This window comes from Physeter macrocephalus, chromosome 3 (assembly GCF_002837175.3).
Source record: "Physeter macrocephalus isolate SW-GA chromosome 3, ASM283717v5, whole genome shotgun sequence".
In the NCBI taxonomy this organism is placed as follows: Eukaryota; Metazoa; Chordata; class Mammalia; order Artiodactyla; family Physeteridae; genus Physeter; species Physeter macrocephalus.
The window spans coordinates 18,763,112-18,788,402 of NC_041216.1; the positions used below are offsets into that span (position 1 = coordinate 18,763,112).

Consider the following 25,291-nt stretch of genomic DNA (forward strand, 5'->3'; position numbering starts at 1 on the left):
GACCTGTTTGTTTTTATAAACAGAGAGAAAATGGCAAATTGTGCCTCACGTACCTAAAGAACCCAAAGGATCATTCTGAGAAAATGTGAACTAAACAAGTGACCCTTGAGAATTTAAGTTGGTACAGCCACTGTAGAAAACAGTATGGAGGTTCCCGGAAAAACTAAAAATAGAATTACCATATGATCCAGCAATCCTACTCCTGGGCATATATCCAGACAAAACTATAATTCAAAAAGATACATGCACCCCTATGTTCATAGCAGCACTATTCACAGTGGCCAAGAGATGGAAACAACCTAAATGTCCACCGACAGATGAATGGATAAAGAAGCTGTGCCACACGTATACAATGGAATACTACTCAGCCATAAAAATGAATGAAATAATGCCATTTGCAGCAACATGGGTAGTGGCCAAGAGATGGAAACAACCTAAATGTCCACCGACAGATGAATGGATAAAGAAGCTGTGCCACACGTATACAATGGAATACTACTCAGCCATAAAAATGAATGAAATAATGCCATTTGCAGCAACATGGATGCAACTAGAGATTATCATACTATGTGAAGTCACTCAGAAAGAGAAAGCCAAATACCATATGATATCACTTATATGTGGAATCTAAAATATGACACAAATGAACCTATCTATGAAACAGAAACAATCACAGACATAGAGAACAGAGTGGTGGCTGCCAAGGGGGAGGAGGCTGGGGGAGGGATGAAGTGGGAGGCCGGGGTTAGCAGATGTAAGCTTTTATATATAGAATGGGTAAACAACAAGGTCCTACTCTATAGTACAGAGAACTATACTCAATATCTTACGATAAACCATAATGGAAAAGAATATTTAAAAAAAGAATGCATATATGTGTATAACTGAATCACTCTGCTGTACAGCAGTAATTAACACAACACTGTAAATCAACTATACTTCAATTTAAAAAAAATTTTTTTTAAAGAAACCTGAAAAAATAAATAAATGTGACCCATGAGTAAATACAATCTCTGAGTTGACTTAAACTTAGAAGAATGAGCCACTGAGTACTCAGTATCACTCCATCTACCCCCAAACCAACTCTCCTTCCTGACCTCCCTATTTCTATTAAAGACAACAGCGTCCTTTCTAGTCTCATTTGGGTTTCAAGGGTTTTAAATTTAGGCAATTATCTTGAATTCCTTCCTTTCCTTGTCCTTCACCTCATTCAAATAATTTCCCATGATCTCTACAATAGGTCCTTTATCCACACCCTATCTCCCCTCTTTCTCATGATCCCATGCTAACTCAAGTCATCTTTATTTCTTCAGTCCCTATAACAGTACCCGGCACATAGTTAAGTGTCAATGGATACTTATGAATGAACCTAGATCATCATAGTAATAGTATTATTAAGTTATTATAATGTTATATGCAATGTTAAATATAATATTAAGTAATAATAGTAACAAAACACATTCTACTGTAAAATACATTTTATTGCACTGTCTGTGTCTTGCAACCTAAGTCAGGCACCGTGGCTAAGGCAGCTTTGCACATTACTCCAAAGAAACAATATCCAAGTTAGGGGAACTCAACAGCAGACAGATTACACTGACTATCCTTCATAGCAATGAAATGAGGGGGAACAATTTAAAGTTCCATGTTTGGAAATGGACTGAAAAATGAGATCTGAGGATTTCCTCTGCAGAGTCAGTAGCTATGGGCACAGCCAGGTTGCATGTCCACACAAGGTCTCTTAATTATTTTTAAATGCTAAGAGGGCAATATCATTACAGGAGTCATAAGAATCCTGTTCTCGGGCTTCCCTGGTGGCGCAGTGGTTGACAGTCCGCCTGCCGATGCAGGGGACACGGGTTCGTGCCCCGGTCCGGGAAGATCCCACATGACGCAGAGCGGCTGGGCCCGTGAGCCGTGGCCGCTGAGCCTGCGCGTCCGGAGCCTGTGCTCCGCAACGGGAGAGGCCACACAGTGAGAGGCCCGCGTACCGCAAAAATAAAAAAAAATTTAAAAAAAAAGAATCCTATTCTCTAGAGAAAAATATTTCTTCCCCATTATTTGGACAAGTTTAGACAAGAAAAGGCCAAATCTATGAACTTTGAAACCTCCCTCCTTGCTCAGATCTGGGCAAGGAGCTGATAATTTTGGCAGGACACCCTGACCCTATAGTCTGAGAAGGTACTGCAGGCAATATACTATCTGAAGCATTTCCTTCTCTTCACCTTAGACAGGTCAACAACTTCTCTACTCTATTCCCTTTCCTGCCAAAAAAAAATTTTTCATGCAACAGTAGGTAAGTATAAATAGGTTTTATAATTATCTTTTTAAACAACAAAAGAAATGTTTAGGACTTTCTCAAATAGCTTGGGATTGTGAGAATCAATTTTAACCTCTTGAAACAGGTTCCTGGATTTTGTCCCTTTGGTGGCAAGTGTAAGCCCCTGAATTGTGTTTTGATTCTGAGAATCCACTGAAATAATCTTAAGAGTAACAAAAAAATTTTCAAAACAATCTTAGGGCAAATTATTGGAGATTTACCAAATTAAATTCTACTGGGGTTGATGGGTGGCGCGGGGGGGGTGAGTGGGCACAGTATCTAGGAATCTGCAGTTTTAACAAATTCCCCAGGAATCCTTATATACACTAAAGATTGAGAACCACTAACTTTGACCATGTTATTATCAGACCCTGACATCGTCAAATGTTCGGAGAGAATATGAATCCACGTATCCCTGACGTACTACTGGTGAGAGTAAAACATGGTGCAGCTACTACAGAGAGCAGTTTGGCATTATCTGCTTAAGGTCACATACTCTACAACCTGTCAATTCTACTCCAACTTATATTCCCAAGAGACTCACTTGTAACAGGGTACATACAGGGGACATGTACAAGAAAGATCATAGCAATAAAACCTGACTGACACAACCCAAATGTCCATCAGTAGGAGCAGAAGGGAGATGAATAAATTGGTATAGTCACAAACACGATGGAATATCATATAGCAGTCAAAACAAAAACGACGAAATATGCAACAGTACAGATGAATTCTGGCAATAAAGTACTAAACAATATTAAGTGAAAAAAATTACACAGAACATGATGTCATTGCTAAAAACAGTCAAATAATTTTAAATTTTAAAGTATTCCTTAAATGCAAAAACAAATATATATATGAAACCAATGAAATGAGGAATTTAAGATTTAGGATTCCAGATATCCACTACTTCAGTGAGGAAAGAAAGCCACAAGGTTTAGACAACCACAATCAAGATCCTAGACTTTATTTTGGTGGTGGGTTTGCAAGTAAGAGCGTATATGAGAGCATCCATCTCCTGTAATTTTTTTTTTTTTGCGGTACGCGGGCCTCTCACTGCTGTGGCCCCTCCTGTTGCGGAGCACAGGCTCCGGACGCGCAGGCTCAGCGGCCATGGCTCACGGGCCCAGCCGCTCCGCGGCACGTGGGATCCTCCCGGATCGGGGCACGAACCCACGTCCCCTGCATCGGCAGGCGGACTCTCAAACACTGCGCCACCAGGGAAGCCCCATCTCCTGTAATTTGACTGATCCTTTAAGACACGCGTTTTAATTTATATTTCTTAGATTACTAATGATGTTGAACATTTCCTATGTTTGTTGGCTGTTCTTTTTTTTTTTTTATAAAATGCTCTGTTGTCTATTTACTTTTCTACTAGGATAGTCATCAGGAGTTGTTTTTGTTGTTTTTCCTTTTCTTTAAGCTTACTAAGTGACTTAGGGATAAAGGACACATTCTTTTTTCTCGAAATGATCCTAATTAAGGCAGAGGGACCTACTAGGATAGTCTCTCAACACTCTTTCCAGGGAGGGGATCCCATGATAAACTTTTCCTTAGCAATAGAAACAAGTGCAGCCTACTGAGTACAGATGTAGAGAGCTCTTGGCCTAAACGGTTGTAGTGCACACAAACCTGCAGGTTAGGTGACTGAAGGTCAGAAGTTACCAGAGAGTGGTTGAAGTGATAGAGAGCGGCAGCAAACTCTTCATCTGATGCACCTTGAAGACAAATGGGAAAACCAATTATTCAAGCATCTAACTGATGCATCGCACCATGCTGCCAACAGTCAAACACCACTAGGAAAAAATCCACCAGGCACGTATTCTGTCTACTGACCCTTGAGTCCATCTTTGTCCACCTCCTTAATGATACTGGCCAGGGTGGCCATATGGTGTTCTGAAAGAGACACACTCAGATAGTTTCGGATAAAATTATTCCGAGAGTTCAGCATGGAAGAGGTGATGAAGTTCAAAATGTTGGAAGCCAGACCTAAGAACTAAAAAGAACACAAAAAAGCTCACAGCAGGTTCATAAGCCCAGAGCTCCTACAAATCCTGAATACAAACAGAAAATAAAATATGCCCATAGGTCTCATACAATAAACACAATGAATTAAAAAATCAGATTTTAAATCACCTACAGTGGGACTAAGTTATAATAGTCTTTCCCATGTGATTCTACCAGTTACAGAAAAGGGTATGCCAGTTTAATACAACAGACTTCAGGAAATATTGCATGACAGGATTTCCAAAGAGATTACCTCATTTATTTCATTCTTCTAAGGTCCTGTATTTGTCCAGCTCTAAGATATTATTGATATATTCAATTCTGAAGCCAATACTGTCATTATACATGCTTGGAATTCCCAGTTCTTTACTTCTCTATTAAAATTAAATTTCCATCCACGTCCTTGACTAGACTAAGCTGTATGAAAGCAAAGACTGTGTATGACTTGTTTACTGATAGAGCTTCAGAAGAGGGGCTGCTGACACACAGTACATCATTAATAAATACTGGTTGAACAAATAGTTAGCAGTCACTTACGATGTACCAGACCTAGGCTAAGGGCTCTTTAATTCTTCACAACACTCTTAGAAGAGGTACAATCAGTCCCATACAACAGGAGACAAAACTGAGGCTTGGAGAAATTCAGTTTCTTGCCCAAAGTCATAAAGCCAGTAAGTGGTAGATTCTATCTAACTCCAAAGGCTATGTTACTAACCCTCAATGAGAGAAACAACACCGAGAGTATAAGAGTTATTTAATCAAATATCATCAATACACTTATGTCCTAAGTAAAAATACCTTTAAACATTAGTTATCCAACCTACAAAATGTTTTTGTTCAAATGATCTGCTTTTCATACCCCTTCTCCCCATTTCTCCCTCCCCCTTAACCTCAGAAATCCACTCTTACCAACTCAGGATCTTTGCGACTAGCCAAAATGTTGCCCTTCTCACCAGAGGCCTGCTTACTGGGGCTTTTAACTCGAGGTGAGCTCTCCAGCGGAGGGGGTGGGGGAGGAGGCGGAGGTGCCACTTTCTCTTTACTGGGGGAGATGGTCTCTTCAAACCACTGCCCCAGAATAGGCTCACTGTCATCATCTAACAGGGAAAGAGAAATGTAACAAAAATAACACGTTTTAAAAAAATTTTTAGTACATCTGCTTTGTAAAAGTGCCTGAGTCAAAAGGAACACAAGGTTTGTAGATCATGGTGGTAGTTACACTGCTGCATAAACTTGTCAAAACTCATCTAAATATATATGCAAAATGGGAGTATTTTATTGTATGTAAATTATACCTCGATAAAACCAGTATTTTTTTTAAAGGAACCCAATGGAGGAAGAGAAACCACCTCATTTTATTTCACTGGCAAGCCAAACATTCTCAGTAGCAGAGTTTTACTTGTCTACCAACTGTAAGCCCCCAGATAAGAATCATACCTTTGGCAATTCTGTACATTGCTCCCACAAACCTGGTTAGAAAGAATCTGAGATATTTATCTTATTCAATCCCTCTCTAAACCAAGGCAGGAGGGAATGTTAGTGTTGCCCTGTTGTTCACCACAGCAGTCTGGCATTTCTTTCTCTATGCTTCCCCAAGCCACACGTCTATGACGTCAGCCAAACCCAACACCTCACATACAGCCTTCCTTTTGAGTTTCAATGGGAAAGCTCAGAGCAGAGTTCCCAAAATGAGTCAGCACAAAAAGAAATATGAACAACTGAGATGTATTCTGATTGCAGAGGGAAAGGACCGCAAAGCAATCTGGGCTTTGCTGACAGCAGTTTTAATCACTCATCTTCAACAGCTCCGCTTACTCTTGAATAACATGTCGCCTTTAAGTGCACAGGCAGTCAAGATCCATGCCGGGCAGGTGAAAGCAAACAGTGACTAGGAAGCTACAGGAAGCTCCTTAGGGACACTTCCTGCTGCACTCTATAGCTTATCCCCTGGGAGAGAGCAAAGAGGGGCGTCTACCTTGGCTGCTGTCCTCCTCCGTGCTGCTGAAATCATCCTCATAGTAGGTGTTTGAGTCAGTAGAGGCGCTGGCATCGCTGCTCATGGAGCCCTTCCTCTGACGCTGCAGGACACATGCCTAGGAAAATAGCGAGGTTTCTGTACTTGATGATCACAAAAATGGAGCCATTCTACCTCATCCCATTTGCCACGTGAAAAGTTTTCTCTGTGTCTTCTTTCCTCTAAATCCAAGTATTTCTCCTACTAGCTCCCTCCAGGACTCTCATAGCCTTATCCTATAGAAGCACTCCAAAACCAGAGATGTGGACAAGAACTGAAAAAGGAATGTTTCCATAGTGTCCTCCATGTTTTTGCTTCAGCATGCCAATTGTCACAAATCACCAAGTAGCCATATGGACCACAGTGCTGATAATCAATAACTAATTCAAATGTTTGAAACCATTTAAGAGTTTTTCTCATCTTCAAAACCATTACCACAAATGACGACTTTATAAAGATCATGGCATACAGTCAGTCTCATTCATTTTGAGGAGGTTATATAAGAAGACCTTCCAAATTATCAATGGCATGACCCCACCCACCTTTCTGTAGGAAGTTGAGAGTAATGTCAACAGCAGGTTTGTCAGTGGGACAGAGTCTATCAGCCGTTGAATCCTCTGTATGGAGGTACTCTGGGCCATAATGCTCAGGACAGCAGGGGGACCATCTGCCTCCCAACCCTGAAGGTAACAACATGAAAAGAGAATTAATGTCAGGACTCGGCAGGAAATAACCACCAGATCTGATGGCTCAAGAGAGCTTAGCCAGAAGGGGAGCCAACAGTCAATATGCTGGTTCTGAAGACAAGCCCTCACCTTGTGCAGAGCCTCCACTTGCAGGTCTTGAAAGAGAGACGTCAACAGCTTGACAGCATGGTTTGCCAATATTACTGAGAGCACCCCAAATCCCTGATGCCTACACAAAGCAAAAAGGAAACACAAACGTTAACAACTCACAACAAATTACAATCTCGGAAACCACGGATCTTGCCATTTTGAGGTCCTACACCCACTTCAGAACCTATGGACCTTTCCCCAGGGGGGAAAAAAAAAAAAATTGCAAAAACGCATAAAATTTGCATATAATTTCAGAAGCTCACAACCTCCCTAAAGCCCATCTACACACTGCCTAAGGATCCACAGGCTTCAGGTTAAGAACTTCAGGACTAGAAGAAATTCTTCCAAATCCTTGGAATTTAAACTATCAATTCAAAGCTATTGGGTCATGTGAAGACACTAATATTTAAATGTTGGCTGAATTTTTAAAAAGTCATTCTTTTGAGAAGAAAAGGTTAAAAATCAGCAACTTTTACAAAATATCTGGATACAAACCAAAGAGAATAAAAACAAAGGTTTACATTAAATCTGAGTAAAACTTTCTCCTTCTGTCCAAATGACCACAAGACAGAGGGTTAGTATATCTAATACACAATGAGCTCACGTAAATCAATAAGAAGAAAAGACAAATACCAAAGAGAAAACTGGGGCAAAAAATATAGACAGTGTGAAAATGATCACAATCACACTAGTAACCAACGAAATACAAGTAAGAGCAATACAGTAATATCTTTCTCCTCTAAGATTAGCCAACATGAAGATTAATGACTCCCACTGTCAAACGGGACCTGGGGAACAGGCATTTGCACACACAACAGCTAGGAATGCATATTAGAGCAGTTTAGCAAAACATTTCAAATTTTTAAGTAAGTATATCCTTTGTCCTAACAATTATACTTCTAGAAATCTACCCCAAGGGGATAACTGAACAAGTTCACAAAGATTTATGTTTTAGAAGGTTTATCAAAGCACAGTTTATCAAAACAAGAAATTTGGAGCACACTAAATAAGTGTTCAATAAGTTAATTAGTTAACTATGGTGTATTTATATAGTAGAATACGATCAGTCATTAAAAACACAGAATCTATAATCATATCGTAGACTGTAAACATGTCTACGATATTTTTTAACAGTGATTCTATTTTCATAAACATGTACGTTTAACATACGAGCACAGAAAAATGTCTGGAAGAACGTTTACCAATTTGGGTGGTAGAATTTCAGGAAATTTTTTTCCTTTCTTATGGTTTGCAACCTACACGATGTATTTGCATTCTTTTAAGTCTCAAGACACTACAGCCATTTTTGAAACGTTTCTGCTACTTCTAAGGATATACCTTTTGGCATTCTCCCATTTCCCTTTACAATGCCAAGCGTGCAGATGCTCAAAAATCACAAACTACTATTCTCTCTGGAACATGATGACCTCCCTATTTTGCTTAGTGTCTACTTCCTACCATCCTAATGTTGATTTCAGATTTCAGCTCAGTAACACTTCCTCAGGGAAGCCTGCCTTGATTTCTCTAACCAGGTCAAAAGCCCCTATTATAATACTCTCTAGATACAATTTGACATGTATTTGCATGAATAACTTCTTGTCTCTTCGGAATGTGTCTATTTTTTTTTATTCATCACAGCATTCCAGAACTAACACAGAGCCTGCAACAGAGAAAGTAGTGAATAATTTGCTGAATGAAGTCCAGAATGCGACTTCCTCCTTAAACTCCAGACTCACATACACAAGTGCCTACTCAACATCTCACAGAAAGATCTGCCAGTCCTCTCAAAAGCAGCATGGCCCAGATTAAGTTCATTTTTTCGACTTCCTGCCATCCAATCTACTCATAAAACTGGTGTGCCCTATCTCAGTAAATTACACAACCCAGGTACTCATGCCACAAAATTCTGATGTCGTATTTTTCACACTCAACCTCCAAGCCACCAGCAAATCCTGTCAGCTGTACCTTCAAAACATCCCGATATGACCTCTTCTCCCTGCCTTTACTACCACCCACTCCGAGTCCCCTCATCGCTTGTGCGGAGTAAGGCTTGAGCCTCCTAACTGTTCTCTCTCCCCCTTGTCTTACGGTCCCGCAGTGTACTCTCCATAGAACAGCTGGGTTCTCCGGTCACTAATAATTCAGATCACGTCACTCCCCTCTCACAAACCCTCTAACACCTACAGATTACACTTGGCCCTAGGTGATCTGGCCCTGGCTACCTCTCTGACAGAATTTTCTACCACTCTCCCTCCTCGATTTCTCTATTCTAGACATACTGACCTTGCTGAGCCTTAAAAATGCCAGTCATACTTCCACCTCAAAACCTGAACAATTCTACCCCAAATATTTGCATGGCTCATCTGTCACTTCACTTCTACACCTTGTTCTCAGAGCCCTTTCCTGACCGTGCTAACTAAAATACTAGCCCCTGACACTCCCTAACTCCTTGTTCCGGCTTATTTTTCTTCACAACACTCATATATGATAATCTATTATGAACTTACTAGTATGTTTGTTCACTGCTGCTCCAGTTAGAAAATAAACTCTATAAAGGCAAGGAGATTGCTTTGATTAGTGCTCTATCCTCAATGGTTAGATAGAGCCTAGTGGTACATGGTAGGGAATAAATAAAATCCAGAAATGCCTAGGCTTAGAAAATAAAACCTTGAACAACACGGAAGTCACATCTCTAACTTCTTTCTTGGCAAGCAAGGGTTTCTGTCCAGACTTCATCAAAACAGTAGTAAATGTTTCAGGAAGCAAGCCAGGAGGACCTGACAGAATCCTCACTTTACAGGTTAAGCACGCAAGTGAGTAACCAACTCCAAGTCAAACAAGCCCATTTAACAAAATAGAAGCATTTTTTTTCTGATTTGAACCTCACAGAAGTCCTAAAATATGTATTACACAGATGTTTTCTCCCTCTTCCAGAGAAGGAAAGAAGCTTGGAGAGAATGAGTGATTTACCCAAAATCATACAGCTATGACGCAGAGACAGTAAACTATGATCATCCTCTTAGTAGTTACATTCAACTGGACGGAGGCAAATTTTTCTATTGCTGTGGAGATGAGAGGAGTTACGCTAGCTCCTCATCAATATAAAATGGCAGGAAAACAAAACCTGAGCGGCAGTCAAGGGGACACATACCCTTTTCCAGGCCCCAGCTTTGGAGAGCCCACTCCCTCCTTCGTACGAGAAAGGATGTCTCTGACCCGGAGAGCAGCCAGCGGATCTTTCTCTTTCCCCTTATCAGCCAAGGCAGTAGGACTGAGGTTCAATATGAGGAAAAGGCTGTTTAACAAACACCAGGCACCCAGCAACTGGAAGTTCTGATAGTGCTATTGAAAAAGGCACAAAAAATATATATAAACAGAGATCTTACAGGCTACGTACCTTACAGACTAGATATAAGACAAGAATATAGCAGAGACTTCTTACCTCACCACCAGCCCGGCGGGAATTGCTGATTGCTTGTCCAATCATGTCATAGATTTCGAGCTGTCCAATATCAAACATACACAAAAATCTGAGCAAGGTGACATAGTTCATTACAAATGCTAAATCCTACCCAAAGCAATTTAGCTTGAAGACATCAATATCCTCAAGCAACTTCCAATGATAGAATTCCATCACACTTTCCTTGACCTTCATAAGATGTTGACTCTGTCTTTTCACTCAGCTCACATGTCACCTTCTCAGCGGCGTCCCCTCCACCCAATCTAAAGCAACACACCCAGGACATCAGATCACCTTCTATCACGTTTCTTCATCCAATCCACTTATCACTATCTGAAACTGTCTTGTGTCTATCGTATGCCTCCACTGAAAGTACACCGACACAGTACAGTAAGCCCTCATATATATTTGCTGATTGAATGATTCATCCTTCACAAAGTCCAATGCCACCACAAAGTTGCAGTGTTTCCTGCAGAGCCAACCAATCTGCCAAATAAACAAGCTAAAGGCCTACCTCTTAGACCTACTACCCAAGGGGAAGGGGTATGGAGAGTACCCCACGTCCTTCCCTCTAAAAGGAAAGAAAGTGGAACTGGCCATATTCCCTCATTTGAATAATCAAGGTTCCGTGTCCCCAGAGGCGCAGCTTACACATTTTTGGACAATTGTAGCTGCATCACTCTCATAGTCGTCCTCTTTGGAGCTCGTGGACCCTGTCCGCACTTGCTGGGCACTACCCACATGAAGGATGGCCATGCAAGTTGCCACACTCACACCTGAAAGAGAAGAGATACACACATTCCAAGAAACTGAAACACAAAAACACAACCCAACTACAAGCAATTCCATGATTTGATTACTGAAAGTAAATTCCATAAGGGCAAGAGTAAACACAGTGTTACCATACAATCCAATAATCGCACTCCTAGGTATTTACTCAAATGAGCTGAAAACTTCCATCCACACAAAAACCTGTACACAAATATTTATTGTAGCTGTAGTCATAACTGCCAACAAATGGAAGCAATCAAGATGTTCTTTGATAGGTGAATCAATGAACAAGCTGTGGTATATCGATACAAGGAATATTATTCATCAATAAAGAGATGAGCTACCAAGCCACAAAAAGACATAGAGGACCCTTAAATGCATGCAGCTGGCCCTCCACTTCCCCAGTTCCGCATCTGGAGATGCAGCTGGTGGAATCGGTGGATGCCGCATCTGCAGATGCTGAGGCTGACTGTACTACACCATTTTATACAAGAGACTTTGAGCAACCGTGGATTTTCGTATCCACAGGGGGTCCTGAAACTCCCCGCCCCCTGCAAGCAAAAGAAGCCAGTCTGAAAAGGCTACATACTATATAGTTGATTCTAACTACGACATTCTGGAAAAGGTAACTATGGAGACAGTAAAAGATCAGTGGATTCTAGGGACTGGCATTAAGGGTAGGGGAGAAGGACCACTAGGTGGAACACAGGGAATTTGGAGGGCAGTGAAAATATTCTGTATGACACAGTGATAATGGTTACATGACATTATGCATTTGTCAAAACCCACAGAACTGTACAACACAAAAAAGGAACCCTAACGTAGTAAACTATGAACTTCAGTTAATAATAATGTATCAATATTAGTTCATCAATTACAACAAATGTATCCTACTAATGCAATTGTTAATAATAAGGGAAACTGTATATAACGGAGACAGAGTATATGGGAACTCTGTACAATCTGCTCAATTTTTCTGCAAACCTAAAACTGCTTTAAAAATGAAATTATTAATTTTAAAATATTTTTAAAATTTTTAAGATGATGGAAGAAAAACAATCCCATACTTAGTGTTTCTCAAAGACATCAAGGCCAAATCCCTTTCTTTAAATCAAATCCCAAGTGACCAAATTTCAATAACAAACCAAATCTGGGCTCTTTAAACAACTAAGAATTTTTATGCAGGATCTTAGTTCCCCGACCAGGGATTGAACAGGCGCCCTCAGCAGTGAGAGTGCAGAGTCCTAACCGCTGGACCGCCAGGGAAGTCCCTTAACAGCTAAGAATTTTTAAGGACTCTTTAATCCTTATCAGCTAAGTACACTGAGATCCATGTGATATTCAAGAAATTCCCTGAAAATTGAAATTCATAAACCCCAAATTTAAAAATGCAAAAATCAAAGATAGAGGGCTTCCCTGGTGGCGCAGTGGTTGAGAGTCTGCCTGCCAATGCAGGGGACACGAGTTCGTGCCCCGGTCCGGGAAGATCCCACATGCCGCGGAGCAACTGGGCCCGTGAGCCACAACTACTCAGCCTGCGTGTCTGGAGCCTGTGCTCCGCAACAAGAGAGGCCGCGACGGTGAGAGGCCCGCGCACCGCGATGAAGAGTGGGCCCCACTCGCCGCACCTAGAGAAAGCCCTCGCACAGAAACGAGGACCCAACACAGCCAAAAATTAATTAATTAATTAATTATTTTTTTAAAAAAAGTCAAAGATAGCGAACTAGGAATAAACACTGGAAGGGGGCTGGAGAGCGCCTGCTCACGCTCTGCCTTAGCTTTCCATTCCCGTTGCTGCTGCTCTCGCTCAGGCTCTTCACCTGTCGTGCCCGAATGACCACAAATTCCTCCTCGCAGGTCTTCCAGCCTGGTACTACTGCTTCAGTGTGCTCCTAAAATACAGCTCAGATCATAGCGCACTTCAAAATCTTTAATGGTCTCTACTGTCTATAGGATATGGTCCAAATGACTTAGACTGCATTTCTAAGCCCTCTGTGATTGGGTTGTACTTTCTTTCCAGTTGTCCAACACCCACTAATCTCTCTCTCTCTCTCTCTCTCTCTCTCTCTCTCTCTCTCACACACACACACACACACACACACACACACACACACACACACAATGTCCCCCCAGATTCCAGGATACTCTTGGTCCTGCTTTTGCCTCTGCCTAGGGATAGCCAAACTGAAATCCTACCTGCCCTGCAAGATACATCAACAGAACTCCTTTGTGAATACTGCCTTCCGCAATTGAAAGTGCGTTTATCTTTATATTCCTGTTTACACACAGATGTTTATAATAAAGCGATTCAAAGAATGTAGGGAGATGATTAACCTCAGCAATTTCTTGGTGCTCCCAAGGTCAGGTTTCCAAGACTGTTCATATCCTCACTCACAGAACCCAGTAAACGTCGGAAATTGTTATGCCTCCCAAGACATACCAGGCCTATGGTATTTAAAATCAAGGATCAGTGATTTGGGTTAAAAAGTCACTGTAACAATAACTTAAAAGAGAGTAAACACCAGCTGTCAGGCCCCACTTCCAAGGCAGCATAATCAACAGGAAGGGAGGGGATTTTGCGGCAGCATGAAGAATAACAGTCGTTGCATTTATCAATATAAACAGATACCACCTGTTCTATGAATCCTTCCTCAAATCTGCTCCCACAGCAAGACTCAATTCTACCTTCTCTGTGTGCCCATAATAGTCTATACTTCTCTTATCGCCTTTATCATCTCCTGTTTTATATTACACTCTGTGGTCCTATCTATCCTCCATTGCTCGAGTATAGGCTCCTTGAGGGCAGGGATTACATACTGCTCATCTCAATATCCCAAAAGCACTTGGAATTTTGCTTTCAAACAGCAGACACTTACCATGTGCACACACTATGAAATCAAATATCCACATAACACAATGGCAGCAGCTGAACAATAAGCGAATTTACAAGATTCCTATTGAGACCTCATTTCATCTAGATGAAATATTAGATGATCTTTGGGGGAAGGGTCTAAGTAAAGGGGGAGAGAGTACTCAGAAGGATCTCATGGTTTCCAGAAAGTGTAACTGTCCTTGGCTGAGAAAATGAGATCAGATATAACAACTTCTCACCTGCATACAAACAACTTAGGCTGAGGACTGTCACATCTTGCAGACGAGAAGGAGTGAGAGGTTCCAAAACAGGTAGAGAAAGGGTATCCAATGCCATGGTTACATCAATCACCAGTGAATGAAAACTGGAATATAAGAGAAGATTAACAAAAGTGTCTCTTTGAGTCACTTGCTTCTATAATCTGATAGTTAAAGAAAGTCGGCATGCCATAAAAACTAGCCAGTTTCTCTCTTTTTGAGAGCAGCATTAAAACGCAAAGCATATGCACCCTGGGGCACCTTACCCATTACGAACAGCAGTGGCATCTGCTACTGTTGCAGGCATGATGAAGAAGGAATTGGCCAACACTGCATCTTGAAACCGATTGATGTAGCGTAGGAAATAGGGCAGGTTCAAACACACACGCAGTAGCTTCTCTGAGCCACCTGAATTAACGAAAAAGCTCAACCTTACAAATGGGCCTCTGCTGCTTGATTTTCTTCCACTTAAGGAATTTCTGAAAGCAGAGAAACCACCTTTCTGATGACAATTAAGAGTCTTACCAAGCTCCTGAAGACTAGCCACATTCTGAGCTATGAACACATTCTTGGTTTTGATAGCAGAGGCTTGATCTGTGGATGACTGCTCATCATTTTCTCCTTCCGCCTGAAGAGAAACAAAGGATGTGAAAGGCCCATCAAGATACGATCATCTGTTGATTGCTGTCCTCAAGTTCAGAATAGAACCAACCATCCAAACTAAACAGCTGCTCCACAGATACTCTTCAGACCCCCCAGTTAATGAGGGGGAAATTCCTCTTTAATGTTGGGGAAAATACAAGTCATTTTTCCAAGAGGAGGGGGAAAATATATAGCTTTAAAATATATATATTCTGTAACTAGTATATAGTGATGCCTTTTACAGAAAGGAGTACATGCTCTTTGTCTACTTGCACTGAGAAATGTTGGAAGAATGGTCCTCAAAATAGTAATAACTGTGAACAGAAGGAAGTGGGGTGTTACTTATTTTGGGTTTGTATTCTTCAGCTTTGTACCAAAGGCAGGTACATCATTTTATATCACAAATGTAAAATACATTTCTTAGCTATTTTTCCTAGTATTATCATCTTAACAAACCCCACAGGATGAGGCCATTTGGCTGAAGTAACTCACCGGAGTCTGTGGACCTACGGGTGATGATGCTACAGTTCTAGGGTTAAAAACTGATGTCAGCTGGTTCAAAAAATTCATCTGGACCTCCTTCTGCTTCAGCTCTGGGCTTACTGGTGCAGCCAGCTCTTTCTGATCTTCCACTACAAAATATAAAAGCAAGAGAGGGACGAGGGGAGTGCCACCAGAAGGCAAAAGAGGAAATAGCCGGCCAGAGGACTGGCCAGGAAACCAAGTCTGGTGAAGGAACACTCACCATCCGACAGTGTCTTCACTGTTTGTGGCAGCTTGGCCGATTTCATCATTGCTGTAAATGTGATAATTTCAGTTCTGTCTAATCGGCTACAGCCAGTGCACAGGCCCTTGATGAGGAGAATCAAGTGTTTCTGGAAAAAAAAAAAATCAAATATGCCTTTTAGAAGAGTCTATTCTTTAGGGACTTCTAGCTGGCAAAGGGCCAAATTTAGGTTCATACCAAGAACTGCAAATTAAGAAAAACAGTAAAGCAGAGATCACAACCTGATGGTCCTCAGACCATATCTGCTTGCAGGTTTGTCTTATTGTTCTCAGTGTTGTTGTTGTTGTTGTTTTAACTTGAAGTTATGGCCAACTTTTTAAAACATGGAAGATTTAACATACAAATCCAGATTTCCTATCTCTCTCAATAATTTACAAGACAGAGCAACTCTGTTGCCATTCCTGTATGGCAACAGTCAGCTGGAGCCAAACAGTGATTGGCCCCTTTATAGCTGGGTCATGCACCCTTCTCAACCAGCATACTTGACTCACTTTATGTCACTTGCCTGGCCCCCATAGGGCAAATCTTTGCAATCCTTGAAAAAGCCTCTGCAGCCCTCTATACCAGGGGTTGGTAAACCATAGCCCCAGTTCAGCCCACTGCCTATTTTTGTAAATAAAGTTGACTGGACCACAGCTATGCTCATCCATTTACATATTGTCTGTGGCTGCTTTCACACTACAAAGGCAGAGTTTAAAAGGCAGAGATCAGCTGCAACAGGGACTGGATGGTCGGCAAATTATCTACTATGTGGCCTATTACAGAAAAAGTTTACCAACCCCTGCTCTATGCCATCCCTTCTCCATCATTCCACTTGTCAGTCACAAGCCTACCACAAAATAAGGGCCAGAAATGGGCCCATCACTCTTACCTGGGACACAGCGCAAGCCTCATCTGGATTCTCCAGACGCAGGAGAGAAAACTCAATCAGGACTTTACAGGCTGCTGCCACAGACTGAAGTTGGTTTCGGGGAACTGAGAAAGGAATAAACTTTACTTAACTTCAGACTGCCATAACTCACTTCAGCCTCACAGTCAATAAACCAAATAAGTATTGAGCTCCGTATGTCCAACATTCCCAATATCATTCTATGAGAATAATTATTCAGAACCAACAACCCTACAGGCAAACAAAGGCATTTTGGCATTGATAAGCATCAACTGCTTCTAGATCAATTTATCTTACATTTACCAGAAATTAAGATAATTATAATAGGAAATACATCACAGTAAGTACCAAGCACTTCAAATATATTAACCCACTTAATCCCTAAACCAATTCTATGGGGTAGATAACATTGTTACCCCCTTCCCTTCTTTTCTAACAGATAAGGAAATTAAACCATAGACAGGTTAGGGGCTTCCCTGGTGGCGCAGTGGTTGAGAGTCCGCCTGCCGATGCAGGGGACACGGGTTTGTGCCCCGGTCTGGGAAGATCCCACGTGCCGCGGAGCGGCTGGGCCCGTGAGCCATGGCCGCTGAGCCTGCGCGTCCGGAGCCTGTGCTCCGCAACGGGAGAGGCCACAACAGTGAGAGGCCCGCGTACCGCAAAAAAAAAAAAAAAAAACCATAGACAGGTTAAATGACTTGACCAAAGTCACGCAGCTGGAGTTAAATCCAGGAAGTCTGGCTCTAAAGTTCATGCTCTTACCCAGTAGACTACACTACCTCTCCTTTCCCTTTTTGCAATGGGCTTCCTACTCAAAGTTTCTCCAGTCTAAAAGTGATTCTTACAGTGGTAGCCAATGCCTATAATAAACAGCACTAGACACCGAAAGATTACTCAGCAACCCTGTAACTTCCTTTCACTTTGCTTGCTTAGCAAACTATTTAAGTAAAATAATTCAAATTCTTCAGAACTATATGAGTTAGGATTGGGAAAAAAAAGTGAAAATGCAAAATTTCAGAAATAGTGGAAAGTAAGGGCTTGGTCACGTTTGGGGGTAGAAAAGTTTAAAAGATGGGGAACTGAAGTTGAAATCCAGTCACATACCAGAGAACACAAAAGCAGAATTTAATTTCTCACCAAAACCAAATAAGGAATAGAGCCTTGGTTAGTGGCTGCTAACCCGAGGTCAGTATCCACCTAAGCCCCCAATCCCACCCACCCTGCCCCCCAAAATTAGCACACTAATACCTACATGTGTAAAATCAATAAAATGCTTTTGATTAAAAAGGCAAGGAAGGTTAACTTAATGGTTATGAAACAGATGTCCAAACCAAATAGTTTTTAAATCCCTTTTGGTTGGCCTCGGTAAAGGAACTTCCACAGCCTTATCATACTGACAGTTGTCTCCACTCTTGAGTGAACAGGTTACAACTGAAATACAGACTTCATTAACAACTTGTTCAGACACCATAACAAGAGGACACACAATTTCCCTATTCATGAGCCCTTAAAAGGGAATGACAAGAACAGAATACTTACTGAGGCTACAAACTGTTGTGATATAGTGTGTGGAAAGTGCAACAAAAGATGAGTAGAATGGCTCATACTGCTTCTCGTGGTGCAGGATTTCTGATTCACTGCAAAGAAAATTCAGCCAACATTTACTTAGTGCTTACTATATGCCAGACACCCTACCCCTTTACAGGCATTACCTGACTTAATCCTGGTAGCAATCCTACTTGGTAGGCACTGTTATCATCCCTATATCCAAGTTGAGAAAGTGAAGCTTAGAGAGTTAAAACTAAGTACCTTGTTCAAGGTATCAGGCTTAGTAAGTGGCAAAGGCTAATAAACAGGAAACACTTTCAAACGCACTTAGAATTAAAGAAATACAAGTAAAAACACAACAGGATACCATCTTGTCCTGTATTCCTGTCTGGCAAAGACAAAGCTAATAATGCCATGAGCTGGCCAAAGGAGGGGTAAAGCAGGGCACTCAAAATACTGTTAGTGGGAATACAGACTATAGTAACACATTCTGAAGACCAAACAAGGCCAGTCCATAATGCAGTAACTTAAAAAGAATCAACAACTCAAGGGAAGAAATCATCTGATTGGTGATAAAATCCAAAATTCTTTAGGTACCAGAGTCCTCCATCCCCCTCCCCACACCCACAGGATACAGCTAGATCACAACAAAGTGATTATTAACCACATCCCTTATCTTTACCTGAGAAAATGGCCTCTTCAGGGAAAATCTGGAGCCCAGCTAGGTCTAAAAGCTGGATACATTTATGTCATTCTCTTTATCAAATCAGATGCTAATTGCAACCCATGGAACAAGAAGGCAAAGAAAACACTAAAATGTCTTATTGAATGGAAAGAGGAGAGCAATGTGGCTAAATAGTTTCCTCAGTAAGTTAATTCTCCAACAAGAACTATCAGCCTAGGAAGGGAAACGTAAACAGAGTCAGGACTCTATCCACTTGCCAAATCAACACAAGAGCCAAAAAGACAAGCTCAACATTTGGAAGGTGCCATTGTGAGTGATGAATCAACTCAAACAACACTTAAGAGTCTGGCACTGCAAACACTTTGCTATTTGGAGATTTATCAAGGATAAACGGGTGTTTATCAAAGATCAGTTCCTTATCTTGGAATAACTCCTTCACCAGGAAAAAATATTTATGGAGCACCTATGATGTGCAAGAACCTCCCTGCCCATCAAGGATCATTTCTCCCTAGTTGTCAGATGGACAAAAAGAAGGAAACAAAAACTTTAAAACATCAAGCAACACTCAAAGCTTCAGGGGCCATCACACTGGTGAGGGTCACATCACATTCAGCAGAGAACTCCCCAACCCCCTGCGCTTCCACCTCCTTTGAATAGCTGTTCCTTCACTCCCATCCTTACACTTATGCATTCATTGTTCTAAGGTTTCCCCACCCTGTAATTTGATCCATTTTACTAAGTATTTACCTTCTCTGCTTTATTTCAAAGTTTCAGAGCTGCTTACCCCCACGTTTTTCAACTGAACAGGTTTACCAAAACTAAGAGGAAAAACTGCCTACCCAAAGAACGAACTTATTCTGCTGCTTTCATTCCCATTCAGATAATAAAATATATCCAAAATATAGGAGTAAACATTTAATTGCCTGGTTCAATGCTGCCCTATTATGATTTAACAAACCCTACTTCCTGCCCTAAAAATACACAACCGACTTATTCCAATCAAGAACAAAGAACTCACTTTGGGGAAAGATGGACATTGGCAATAGAAAAAAAAGGAGCAGTCTTGAGGCTCAACTTACGATTTGCTTAGGACAAGTAAACATAAACCTAGGGAAATTAGCTTTAAAAAGACTTAAAGGTGAGGAACTTCCCTGGCGGTCCAGTGGTTAAGACTCCACCCTTCCGGGCTTCCCTGGTGGCGCAGTGGTTGAGAGTCCGCCTGCCGATGCAGGGGACGCGGGTTCGTGCCCCGGTCTGGGAGGATCCCGCATGCCGCGGAGCGGCTGGGCCCGTGAGCCATGGCCGCTGAGCCTGCGCGTCCTGAGCCTGCGCGTCCGGAGCCTGTGCTCCGCAACGGGAGAGGCCACAGCAGTGAGAGGCCCGCGTACCGCAAAAAAAAAAAGACTCCACCCTTCCAATGCAGGGGGCGAGGGTGAGATCCCTGGTCGGGGAACTGGGAGCCCGCATGCCGCACGTTGCGGCCAAAAAAAGAAAAAGAAAAGAAAAAGAAAATATATCGGAGTGCCTTCTTTAAAAAAAAAGAGACTTAAAGGGAAAAAAAAAAAAGAGACTTAAAGGGGAGAGTAGGCAGGTGGACATGTGGCCCAAAGGACAATGTTGTTATCTCTTGATTCTAAAGAAACAAGCGTGTTCGAGTACCCTGATGAAGATGTGCCGCCTCGATTCCTTACCCCACCCTCATTTCCCAAGAACCTGACAGACACCAAGTCACCAAAGGAGGCAAAAAAATGGAAAAATGGAAGAAAGGGCAAGACGTTAGGTAGGAAGGGGAAGAATACAGAAATTGAAGGCAAATATGACAGGAAGAAAAGTAAGGAGATTTCAAGGTAAAAATATCTCTCCTCTAGGCAGTCAAGCTATTTTCCTCAAACGTCTGCTTCGCCTAACAAACTCTGCAACAAAAGTATCACAGAGCCTCAAACACTGCTGAAAAGACAAGGAATCTGAAGTGGTTTTATTGCATACAAAATAAATAACAATGTAGAGCATAAAGGGAAACAGCAGCTAAGCAGAAGTCCAATTTGGTCAGAGAAGTCCAATTTGACATGTAAGTAAAAAAGAACTGGCCAGGGTCTGGAAATATCTGGGTTTTTCTAGGAAGAGGTGAAAAATCTGATGGGGCAAAATAAAAGACTAAGGATTCACCTTCCTTCTCCCTCTTAGATTACTATTTATATCTTTGTTGTAAACTGTGGAAACTCCACAAAGCCCTTTCCCCTCATCAGAATCATAAACTCCCAAGTATAGAATCTATTATGCTTGTTTCAAGATACTTAGAATCATGAAACAAGCATAACGAATACATTAATGAGTTATATTCATTTTAAAAATATATGTTTATTGACCATCTGCTGTGTGTCACAGAGTACTTAATACATGTTAACCAAAGAACTGAAAGTTTTCACATACATCCCTCACACTCTCCACAAACCTGCAGGGGATGTAATACCGAGACATGGAAACATTACCTAATCTCACAACTAACTATATACACGTATCATTTGGTGGCTGGCTTTCTTTCTGTAGGTCAATCACGAACTCGGCTGATGATGGCACTAATGTACCCCTTTCTCCCTTAAGAGATTTTTAGAAAATGACTGTGCATTATCTAATGGGGATGTTGTAATGTAACAGCTTGTGCCTTCCCAAGTAGGTCTCCTCAGCCTAAACTTTGTCAAATAGCTGGGAGGCAGGGACTCAAGGAGGCTTATCACTAAGAAAGGCAGGACAGCCTAGGAAGGACTGGCTCAGGGGAAAGGGGCTATTTTTCTTTTTTTTTAATCTACAAAGACTCAGTCAAATTATTCAGTGAGAACCATTCTCACCAACATATCCTGCACAGAGTTAAGAAAGGAGTTCTGGGGACTTCCCTGGTGGTCCAGTGGGTAAGACTCCACGCTCCCAATGCAGGGGGCCTGGGTTAGATCCCTGGTCGGGGAACTAGATCCTGCATGTGGCAACTAAAAAGATCCGGTGTGCCATGCTACAACTAAGACCCAGCGCAACCAAATAAATAAATAAATATTTTTTTTTATAAAAGGAATTCTGTATTGGGTAGTATATAAGGCTACATTCAGCAATTACACTTCAAGCAATTAAGCCCCCATATGGCATGTGCTCCATTAAGCTAGTTCTAGCTTCATTTCTGGTCTAGAAAAGTAATGGTGTTTAAAAGATTTTCAATCTTTACTACTAAAAGACATGCTATCAACAAGCAGTAGAAATGAAGTCCCCTTTAAGTAAACTCAGATATCTTTCTCCTTTAAAAATCTAATGACACTTTTGAGAGTATGCTTCCCAATTTATCCATGCTAATCCCTCCTTTGTTTCAGTTTGGTTACAAAGTCAAACTTAACAAACAGGGTCCAGGAAATTCCCTGGCAGTCCAGTGGTTAGTACTCTGCCAAGAGCACGGGTTCAATCCCTGGTTGGGGAACTAAGATCCTGCAAGCCTCGCGGTGCGGCCAAAAAAATAAAAAACAGGGTCTGGATCTAGGAATTATTTCTTCTACCTTTTCTTCAAAGCCAAAGGTCAATTCCAACTATGAAAGTATGAAAGAATAGAGGCAGAAAGTAGTATGAAAGAATAGAGACAGAAAGTAGAATGGCAGAGGAGTCTCTCAGGGCATGTGTCATCGTCCCCAAAGGTCAAAAAGGGAGGAATTCAATGGATGAGCAGGCCACTGGATAGGAAATAAGAGCTGACATGATGGAGCCAGGACATCAAAAAGAAAAAAAAAAAAAAAAAAAAAGTTAAAAAAAAAAGGGAAGCAGAGAGTAGCAGACTGCAACAGAAAAATAGAAGGTCCCTGGAGGGAAGGAAGAAAAACATGGAAGGCATAACCACAGAAAGAAACACGGGACTGTCTGGGAGCAGTAAAGTAGCAGCCTAGGCACCTAAACCTTTGATTACCTGCAAAGCGAAGCGCGCCACAGCATCTGTACAGTGCTGGCTCTGACCTGGTTCTATACTCAGTGGCCATAACTTGATGTTCAAGAAATAATTCCACAATTCTGACGCCTTCTTTTTTTTTTTTTTTTTTTAGAAAAGCAAATAAAACTTTTGAGAAACAGAATATTGATAGCAGGATATTAATTTTTGTGCTCTAAACCAGGGGTTGGCCTGCGGGTCAAATCCAGCCAGTCACCTATCTCTGTACAGCCCATTCTTTAAGAATGGTTTTTAGGGGCTTCCCTTGTGGTGCAGTGGTTGAGAATCCACCTGCCAATACAGGGGACACGGGTTTGAGCCCTGGTCCGGGAAGATCCCACATGCCGCGGAGCAACTAAGTCCGTGTGCCACAACTACGGAGCCTGTGCTCTAGAGCCTGTGAGCCACAACTACTGAGCCCGTGACCCACAACTGCTGAGCCCGCATGCCACAACTACTGAAGCCCACGCGCCTAGAGCATGTGCTGCACAACGAGAAAAGCCACCGCAATGAGAAGCTGGTGCCCCACAACGAAGAGTAGCCCCCGTTCGCCGCAACTAGAGAAAGCCCCCGTGCGCAGCAACAAAGACCCAACACAGCCAAAAATAATAAATAATACAATAAATAAATTAAAAAAAAAAAAGAATGGTTTTTACATGTGTTTTTATGGCTGGAAAAAAAAAATCAGAAGAACATTTTGTGACATGAGTATCACATGAAATTCACATTTGTGCCCATAAATAAGATTCTGGAACACAGCCACACCCATTTATTTATGTAATGTGTATGGCTGCTTTCGCCATACAATGGCGGAGATGACTAGTGTACACACCGTATGGCCTGCAAGTTAAATTTACTCTGATCCTTTACAGAAAAAATGTGCTGACCTCTACACCAAACTGAACACCTGATATGTTTAGTTGTTCTAACTGTAAAGAACTTGTAAGCCAGATATTTCTTCTGGAAATTTCTTCTGGAAATTACAGAACCATGTAACAGCAAACCAATTAACAGTCCCATTTGCAAGAGTCTGAAAATATTTTATTGAGAGAGGGAGGGAGGGAAGGAGGGAGGGAGAGAGAGAAAAAACTTTCTGTGGGAAAATGACCTCTCAGACAATAAGCACAACCTTCAGATCATATTGCTCTCAGAGAGCCTGAAGAGGACACATAACAGGCTTTCCAAAGTTGAGTGAGCCACAAAACCAAGAACAGAGACTTCAAGGATCTTGCCTTCCAATAAAACTATGTGATACTAAACAGCCATCAGTTTGGATTTCTTTTCCAAACCATGAAAAGAGGTCTTATTAGTGTCTATAAACGCAGGCAACCCTTGATTATCTTAGCTATACAGCGTGCAAGAGGGGCCACTATCACTTATTTGGCAAAATTCAAACGTACCTTGACATATTTGGTTTTGGCTCCTTCTACAGGTTGGAGGGAGTTGCTTAACTATTACAGTTTAAAAGGCATGGGCCCATAATACTGGATGTATGGGCCAGGGTGTCAACAAATGACTTTATTACCTACTCAGCTCATGTCCATAAAAACATAAAAGCAAATGTTCTAAAAAGTGGAACACTGACCATTCTAAGTAACATGACAAGTGTAATTTGGGAAAAATACCACTAATCCAAATGTTTAAAACAGTTATAAAGAGACTACATAATTTGAGAGCAGTATCTTTGATATTTGTTTATATCTTCCGAACGTTCTTGGCTTAATAATTAGATAGGAAAATCCATCTGTAAAGTTAACTGTGAACTTACCAAACCAAACCATTATTTTATTGTTTTTTTAAACCTCATCCAAAGTATCACGAACCTAACAATAAACATATAATAGACAATGTGTCAAACCATGGGCTTCCCTTGAGTAATAAATAGCAATTTCTAACCTTCTGGATAACATGTAGGTATACTCTTGTTGGCATGAAGCTAAAATGACCCAGTTAGCAATTGCAGAAAGTTGCTCAAGTCAGGTTTGGCTAGAAAAACGAAAGTGAGACTAGCTTTAAAGGCAGGTCTACCATTAAACTAATGAAAGACTGCTCTGAGGAAGGCAAGACAGGAAAAGGCAGGCACTGTGATATCACTGGCCTTGTATGTACAAAACTCTCACAATCTAAGAATCTCAGAAAGAAAAATTCATGGAACAGCAAACCAATAAACAGTCCCGCTGGTAAGAGTCTAAAGATATTTTATTGAGAGAGAGGGCGAGTAGACAGTTTCAGCGGGAAAATGACCTCTCAG

General features: G+C 41.4%; 1 protein-coding gene across 6 annotated transcripts in view; it reads right to left on the reverse strand.

The window, feature by feature from the left end:
* UBR4 (ubiquitin protein ligase E3 component n-recognin 4) overlaps positions 1-25,291 on the reverse strand; it is a 77,714-nt gene that overhangs the window by 51,636 nt on the left and 787 nt on the right. For all 6 annotated transcript variants that reach the window (XM_028487785.2, XM_028487782.2, XM_028487783.2 and 3 more), the window contains exons 2-17: positions 18,395-18,492; positions 16,838-16,941; positions 15,925-16,054; positions 15,672-15,811; positions 15,063-15,165; positions 14,804-14,945; positions 14,520-14,644; positions 11,289-11,413; positions 10,620-10,679; positions 10,329-10,519; positions 7,157-7,256; positions 6,884-7,021; positions 6,303-6,420; positions 5,237-5,424; positions 4,157-4,316; positions 3,953-4,038 (exon numbers count right to left, since the gene is read on the reverse strand). In XM_028487785.2, the coding sequence (XP_028343586.1) occupies positions 3,953-4,038; positions 4,157-4,316; positions 5,237-5,424; positions 6,303-6,420; positions 6,884-7,021; positions 7,157-7,256; positions 10,329-10,519; positions 10,620-10,679; positions 11,289-11,413; positions 14,520-14,644; positions 14,804-14,945; positions 15,063-15,165; positions 15,672-15,811; positions 15,925-16,054; positions 16,838-16,941; positions 18,395-18,492 (2,008 nt within the window). The remainder of the gene's footprint in view (positions 1-3,952; positions 4,039-4,156; positions 4,317-5,236; positions 5,425-6,302; positions 6,421-6,883; positions 7,022-7,156; positions 7,257-10,328; positions 10,520-10,619; positions 10,680-11,288; positions 11,414-14,519; positions 14,645-14,803; positions 14,946-15,062; positions 15,166-15,671; positions 15,812-15,924; positions 16,055-16,837; positions 16,942-18,394; positions 18,493-25,291) is intronic.